Raw genomic sequence first — 8,007 nt, 5'->3', positions numbered from 1 at the left:
GTGTGTGTGTGTGTGTGTGTGTGTATTTGCTCTCTCATATATATATTTGCTTTCCTTTCTTCTTTCAGCCTTTAAAACACATAAAATTATATAAAGTAATAGTTATAACAAGTATTGTTGAATTTATAACATATATAGATGTAATATGTACAACTATAATATCACCACCAAGAAGGAAAAGAGACTAGAGCTATATAAGAGTGGCAGCCCTATATCTCCTTGGCGTTAAATCGGTATACATCTGAAGCAGACTCTGGTAAGTTAAGATATATAAGATACGCCCTGGAGCAACCACTAAGGAAATAGCTTTAAAAATAGTAAAAAAAATTCATTAAAGAAATTAAAATGTTACATTAAAAAATATCATTTAATGTAAAAGGAAGGAGTAAAGGAAGAATAGAAGACAAGAAAAAACATGAGTAGTTTGGAAAACAGAAAGTAACATGGAGCCAAATCCAACTATACCAATAATAGCATATCTCAAAAGAGCATTAACAATAGCATTATCAATAATGTGAATGGATTAAAAAAGCCAAACAAAAGGCAGAGACTTTCAGATTGGATAAAACGTAAACCAAGATCTAACTGTAGGTTATCTATAGGAGACACACTCTAGGGTCAAAGATTTGAACAGATTGAAAGTTAAAAAAATAAAAATAAAGGAAAAGATCAATCATGTAAACGGCAACCATAAAAATAGCTGGCTACACTAATATCAAATAAAATGGGTTTTAAAGTAGAAAATGTTATTAGAGATAAAGAGGGCATTTTTAATGATAAAAAGGATCAACCAGGGAAATGCAATTATAAACATAGATGTACCTAATAACAGAGCACCAAAATACATGCAGCAAACACTGGCAGAATTGAAGAAAAAATAGGCAATTAAACAATAATGGAGATTTCAGTACCCCTACTTACTATAATGACAGAGAAGTAGGCAGAATTTCAAGGATTCAGGAATCGTGAACAACACTATAAACCAAACAGATCTAGCAGACATCTATAGAGGATCCCACCCAACAACGCAGGCTACATTCTTCTGAAGTGCACATGAACTGTTCTCTAAGGAAGCCACCTGCTAGGCTACAGAATAATCCACAATCAAGTTAGAAGCATCGGAATAACATAAAGTATGTTCTGTGACCACATAGAATAAGATTAGGAATCATTTTGAAAAGATAACTGGGAAACTCATAAATACGTGGATTTTAAACAACACACTTCTAAATCACCAGTGCATCAAAAAAGGAAAAGCAATATCAGAAAATACCCTGGGATAGGTTAAAATGAAGATAAGACATTCCAAAACCTACGGGATGCAGCTCAGAGGAAAATGTGTAGTTGTAAGCATCAATGTCGTTGGTAGGATTATGTGACTTGAAGTGAAACACAAATAACGAAACCAATTTCATCATGGGCTAATTGATATAAGCAGGAGTGAACTTTCGATGGCATCTCATCGATGTTACAATGAAGGCACACCGAATGATGATGGGCTGTACATACGAGAAGGAAGAAAGAATGTAAAGTCAATAACCCAATCTTCCACTTCAAGAAACTAGAAAAAGAAGAGAAAATAAACTCAAAGCAAGCTGAAGGAAGGAAATACAACGATTAGAGTGAAGACTTAAAAACAAGGACTCAGCCCTAACCGGTTTGGCTCAGTGGATAGAGCATTGGCCTGAGGACTCAAGGGTCCCGGGTTCGATTCCGGCAAGGGCATGTACCTTGGTTGTGGGCACATCCCCAGTGGGGAGTGTGCAGGAGGCAGCTGATCGATATTTCTCTCTCATCGATGTTTCTAACTCTCTATCCCTCTCCCTTCCTCTCTGTAAAAAAAAGAAAAATCAATAAAATATATACATTTTTTTTAAAAAGCAAGGACTCAGAAGAATATTTGTACACCCATGTTCATTACAGCATTATTCACAATAGCCAAAAGGTGGAAGCATGCCACTTGTTCATTGATGAATAAATGGATAAACAGAATGCGGTAATCACACACACACACACACACACGCACACACACACACACACACAAATATTATCGCACTGGCCGGATGACTCAGTTGGTTGGAGCGTTGTCCCATGCACCAAAGGTTGTGGTTCAATCCCTGATCCCATTGATGTTTCTCTCTCTTTCTCTCCCTCTCCCTTTCTCTCTAAAATCAATAAAAACTTATCCTCGGATAAGGATATAAAAATAAAGGAAGGCAGGAAATCTTGTGACATACTATATCGTGAATGAATCTTCCGGACATTATAAGTGAAATAAGTCAGTTACAAAAGAACAAATACTGTACGATTCCACTTAAAGGAGGTCCTTGAGTAGTCAAGTTCACAGACACAGAAAGTAAAATGGTGCAGGGGCTAGGGAAGAGAGGGAGTTATTGTTTAATGGGACAGTTTTGCAAGATGAAAAGAGGTTTGTTGGGTGGCATTGATAGTGGTACAACAATGTGAATGTACTTAATGCCACTGAACTATACACTTAAAAATGGTTAGGATGGTAAATTTTATTTATATGTATTTTGTGGAGCTCCAGTGGCGCAATCGGTTGGCGCGTGGTACTTATATGTATTTTGCCATATTTTTTAAAAGAATAAACTGAAAAGTAATGAAATAGAAAATAGAAAAATAATAAAGGAAAGTAACTAAACCCAATGATGGTTCTTTGAAAAGTTCAATGAAATTGACAAAACTTTACCTAGCTCAGTGATGGCGAACCTATGACATGCGTGTCAGAGGTGACACACGAACTCATTTTTTTGGTTGATTTTTCTTTGTTAAATGACATTTAATTATATAAAATAAATATCAAAAATATAAGTCTTTGTTTTACTATGGTTGCAAATATCAAAATATTTCTATATGTGACACGACACCAGAGTTAAGTTAAGGTTTTTCAAAATGTTGACACGCTGAGCTCAAAAGGTTCGCCATCACTGACCTAGCTTGACCAAGGAAAAAAAGAGAAAAGACTCAAATTACCAGAATCAGAGATGAAAGAGGGGAACATTAATAGCAAGCTTACAGAGATAAGAAGAATTATAATAGAATAGTATGAACAACTGTATGTGTAGTTTGTGTCCTAGAAAGACACACACAAACTACAGAAACTGACTCCAGAAGAAATAGAAAATCTGAGTAGACCTGTAACAAGAGAAGAGATTGAACTAGCAATTTAAAAAACCTATCCACAAAAGAAAGCCCAAGCTCTGATGCTTTCATAGATGAATGTCACCAAACAATTAAGAAAAAATTAATATTAATTCTTACAAAATCTTCCAGAAAAGAGAATGGAACACTTCCCAAATCAGGAACTGATGAGTGAAACTTGAAAACAATATGCTAAGTGAAAGAATCTAGGCACAAAAACCACATAGTATATGATTCTATTCATATGAAACATCAAGAAGTGGCAAATCTATACAGCCAGAAAGTAGATTAATGGTTTCCTAGGGGCTGGGGAACAGAGGGTGACAGCTAAAGAGTGTGAGGTTTCTTTCTGAGGTGACGAAAGTGTTCTATAACTGAATCGTACACTTTAAATGGGTAAATTACATGGTAAGTAAATTATATCTCATTAGTTATTACCAAAATAAGCATTCCACTTTTAAATATTACATATTCTGAGATATTTATAATATTTTGCTTGAGCAAAGATTTCCAGGCCTTATAAAAGCCTTCTTCACACATCCCTCCATTCAGGAAGGTTTGCCCTCAGCACCTGCTATGTGTGCTCTCCTGGGGGTCAGACAGCGAGGGGTACAGAGCTGAATCTAGCCCAGCACTGCCCCTGAGCTTGTGGTCAGGTGAGGAGTGGGGAGCACCCAACCACATTCCAGCCTGCCAGACCTCCTAGTACCGTGCCAGGGGGTGCAGTGACCCGTGGCAGAACACCAGTGCTAGCCAACGTTTATTAAGTGCCCACTGTGTGCCAGGCACTGTGCCAAGCACTTTCCATGCATTGTTTCACTGGACCCTCACAATCATATGAGGTAGTGTCCTCATTAGCTTCACTTTATGATGATGAAATTGACGTTTCCAGCCTTTGCCCTCTACCCCTTGTGAAGGGTGGAGGGAGGTCCTTGGGCCTGCAGGAGTCCCAGATAGAAGCAGGTTTGTGATGGGGCCTGCGCGAGAAACTGAGGCTCCACAGGCCATGGGTGTCTCACCTGGTGGCCTGGGTGCTCAGGGGCCAAAGAGCACAGAGGTCCCGGGACTGGGTGCCCATATTCCCCGCCCTCTCCTCAGCACCTCACCTCCCTGGGGCTCTGTTTCTTCAGCTGTAAAATGGGGCTATTACTCCTAATTCTGCCAGAGTGTTAAGAGCCCTGCACAAGGTAAGTGAACACACTGTGCAATCCACATAAAGGAAGAACCAGGTTAGCCCTGTGCTGGCAAGAGAGGCGCTGAGGGCAGGGACCCCCTGCCCACATTGAGAAGAGCACTGGCCCTGTCTGGAGAGGGCAGTGTGATCACACACACACACACACACACACACACACACACACACACACGCATGCACACGCCCCTGTCCCAGCCTCCCACCTCTGGCTCACCACCCTTTGCCTTGGGATACTGGTCATGTTGTGGGAGGATCTGCTGCTCTTCTCCCATCAACCTGCCAGCCCCACTCAAGCCCTCCTTCTCCTGGAAGCCTTCCCAGGCTGTGCCCAGTGTGAGCACACCTCCTTGCCCCGGCGTCTGACTGTCACCACCTGGGGGGAGGGAATAAATTCCTGGATCCTCCAGATCAATGGTCCTGTGTAGTCCTTGACTGACACAAAGCATGAGGTAGCATGAGGCTAATATGAGCACTTGGCACGCTGGGTAGCTGTGAGCACTGAACGCAATGATGCTGGAGGACCACTCATCACAGCACCTGTGTCCTCCTCTGCCACCTCCCAGGCTGCAGGCAGGAGGGGTGGAGGGAAGTTTTTGAGGTGTTGTTGTGCATGACTGAGAGCAGAGAACCCCTCTGCGGCGGGCTCAGCTGGGGAGGGCACTAGGGGTGCTGTCCATGGGTGGGCCACGGACACAACTCTGAAGACCAACGGGGTCCTCAGTTGCTCCTTTGGCCCTGGTCCTACTCAGACAGCCCCTGGAGGGTGGGCCTCACCTTCTGCTGAGATCTCAGGCCAGAGCCCTGCTGACTCTATACTGAGGGGAAGACAGGCCCACGGGATGTGGAGCTGGAGAACGGCCACAGTGGGTCGGCTGCCCCCAACCAGGGAGGGCCTCTCTTGCCCGGGGTAGAGGGAGGCCAAGGTCCCTGACGTGAACCACAGGGAGGGGGTCTCACTACAATGCAGCTCTGGGAGGCCTGCGCGTCTGTGCCTCTACACGCTCCCAGGCCACACGGATGGGCCACGCCTGGCTGTGCTCGAAGCAGCGGGGACAAAAAGCATGGCACGGCCACTGTGAGGGGAGTGGTGAGCAAGAAGCACATCGCAGCCTCCCGGCCTTCGGGGACCGCCCCACCCAGCCATGCCCTCGGCTTCCAACATCTGGAGGGTGAGACAGCATGGGTTTTCTGAGTTTACAGGATTCCATTTCCATTACATACACAAAATAAGTAGTACCACATCATAAAAACACTGGAAAATATGAAAAAATAATAGGGGAAAATCGCTGATAATCTCGCATAGCATTTAAAGCAACCGTTGAACTCTCTCCCCGGGATTCCGGCTCACCTCGTGGGTGGGAGCTGCCCCAGCGCCCACCCTGTCTCGGCGAAGCATTCGGTGAGAGACCCCCAATCTCCTACTCCCCTTTCCTCCTCCCACAGTGCCTTCACCAGCCCCATGGTGGGGCAGCCCCTCCGTGCTGCAGGCAGCAGGCTGAGGAGGAAGCCTGGTGCAGAGCAGGCAGAGGTGGGTCTGGGGGAGGGGCGCACATCTGGATTCCTGGCCCAGAGCCCGCATTCCTTCCCTATGAGTGCGAGGAGATGGGGTCTCAGGGGAGAGCTGTGAGGAGGCTGCTGGCCCCTGTCCCACCTCACGCCTCACAGTAACAGGACCCGCCCTGGCAGGAAGACGGGTAGGGACTGAAGGTCCAAAACCTCATTTTGGGGTCCCCCACCCAGCCTGCTGCCTAACTGTACAGGTCTGTGCTGGGCCTCTGCCCTGCTCACAGCCAGGCTTCCTCAGGAATACCAGAGGGGACAAGAAGGTAAAGACCAGAGAGGGCCCCAGGCCCCCTGCTCCGGGAAGCGGGTACAGCGGGGCTGCCTGTCCACAGAAGCTGCCCACAGGGCAGCAGGGGTCCAGAGCCGCACGGGCCAGGCTGCCTTACCTGGGGGCAGTCCTTGATGTAGTGTCCTTTGTTGAAACACAGGTGGCACAGGTAGTTGGGTGGGGGCCTCTTGCTGGGCTTCCGGGTCTCAGAGGTCAGGGTCAGGTCGGAGAAGTGCTCGGTGAGGGAGCTGAGGCCGTCGGCGATGTTGTTGAGGGAGCCGTAGGGCGAGGTGCTCTTGTACACGCTGCTGCTCAGGGCCTGTGGGGACAGAGGCTGTGAGGGCCCAGAGGCCTGACACACTCAGCCACAGCCATGACTTCAGGGACATTTCCTGTTGGGCGCGCACACACACACGCGCGCGCGCACAAGCACACACATGCACACACATGCCCGCGCACTCACGTGCACGCACACGCGAATTCACAATGACCCTGATGCCCATGGGCTCTGGCCTCCTGGAGCTTGGATTCAAATCCAAATCTAGTCGTTGGTCCATGGGCAAGCCAGTTAGCCCCTCTGGGCCACAGTGGCCCGTCTGGAAAACGGGAAGAATGATATCTGTCTCCTAGGGTTTCTGTAAGATAACGGAAGTCACAAACGTATAGCACGGGTCTCCCGCCCGCACTCAGACCGCTCGGTTGGTAGAAGGCGGTGATGCCGATGACAGTGCCAGTTATTATTCCCATTAGTCCTTCTCCACGCACTGCCAGGAGATACTCCGGTCAGCAAGACTCACATGCTGGGTTAGGGGCTCTGCCACTCACTGGTGGAGGGACTGGGGACACGTCCCTTATGTCAGAGCTGACTCAGTTTCCTCCACTTGTAAGGAAGCAGAACACCAGGGCAGCATGGTTTCCACTAAGCAGAGAGCAGCCTGAGAGCCAGCGCTTTGCTGGATCTCCGGCAGCACAAGGCCTGTGCAGACTGTGTCCAGGGAGCCCTGGGCCCGGCCCGGCCGGCTGTCTGGGAGCCCAGGGAGGAAGTGGCCACCTCTCCCACCTCTCTCACCTCTCCCACCTCTCCCACCTCCAGCTGACAGGAACCAGATGTCTCGCCTGGCTTCAAAGCAGATGAGGCCCAGGCCCCCTCCTGCTGTATACACCCTCTATTTATAGGAGTCCCCGGCTCCGCGGCCAGGCACACTGGAATTTGGGGAAGGTGGGGCCTGCGGTGAGGCCATGGCTCCCTTTCCTGGGTCAAAGCCAAGGCTGGGAAGAGGCAGCTTCCTCAGGAGGGTCAGTGACAGGCCTGGGCGTGGGCGTGGGCACCCTGACCCAGCTCAGGTGCCCGAGAACTCCGGGCGTGAACAGTGGCCTTGGGGGGCCGTGGGTCTGATGGAGAGACACGGCCTTGTTCTCAGGAGTCCCCAGGCTGATGGGCGAGGAGAGGCCCTGAGAGGAAGTTGCCTCCGGCTCCCTTACAAAGATGGGGCAGACAGCGGCCCAGGGTGGCGACGGTCCTTTCTGTGTCCCCTCAGTGTGAGAAGGGGAAGGAGATAAGTTGAGAGCCTGCCCCAAGGGAGCAGGCACCCCCACAACCAGGACAGACCCTACCGCTCACACATGTCCGCCTCAGTCTCCCTACTTGTTCTGTCTCTGGGGTCTGGACTCCCCTTCTAGAGGACACAGCCCTCACCATCTGGATGCTACACTCTTCTGGGGCCCCCGCACCCTCTCCCCTGTGACTGCAGCCTGCCCTCCCCTCTCGGCCTCTGTTCCCTCGGGAAGGTGTGCCCTGGAGTCTAGCCCTGGAAGGGAGACA

The 8,007-nt window shown here is 48.5% G+C and overlaps 1 protein-coding gene across 1 annotated transcript in view; it reads right to left on the bottom strand.

Annotated features, from left to right (window-relative positions):
- The window catches only part of ZCCHC24 (zinc finger, CCHC domain containing 24), a gene marked incomplete at its 5' end in the record, with an annotated part of 44,555 nt that extends 38,009 nt beyond the window's left edge, over positions 1-6,546 (bottom strand). The window contains one exon of the mRNA XM_006754807.2: positions 6,304-6,546. Coding sequence (XP_006754870.1) covers positions 6,304-6,546 — 243 coding nt within the window. The remainder of the gene's footprint in view (positions 1-6,303) is intronic.
- Positions 6,547-8,007: the final 1,461 nt, after the last annotated feature.

This window comes from Myotis davidii, unplaced genomic scaffold, assembly GCF_000327345.1.
Source record: "Myotis davidii unplaced genomic scaffold, ASM32734v1 scaffold513, whole genome shotgun sequence".
NCBI classification, from domain to species: domain Eukaryota; kingdom Metazoa; phylum Chordata; class Mammalia; order Chiroptera; family Vespertilionidae; genus Myotis; species Myotis davidii.
Note: the sequence above shows the minus strand (reverse complement) of the source record. Positions and strands in the feature narration are given on the sequence as shown.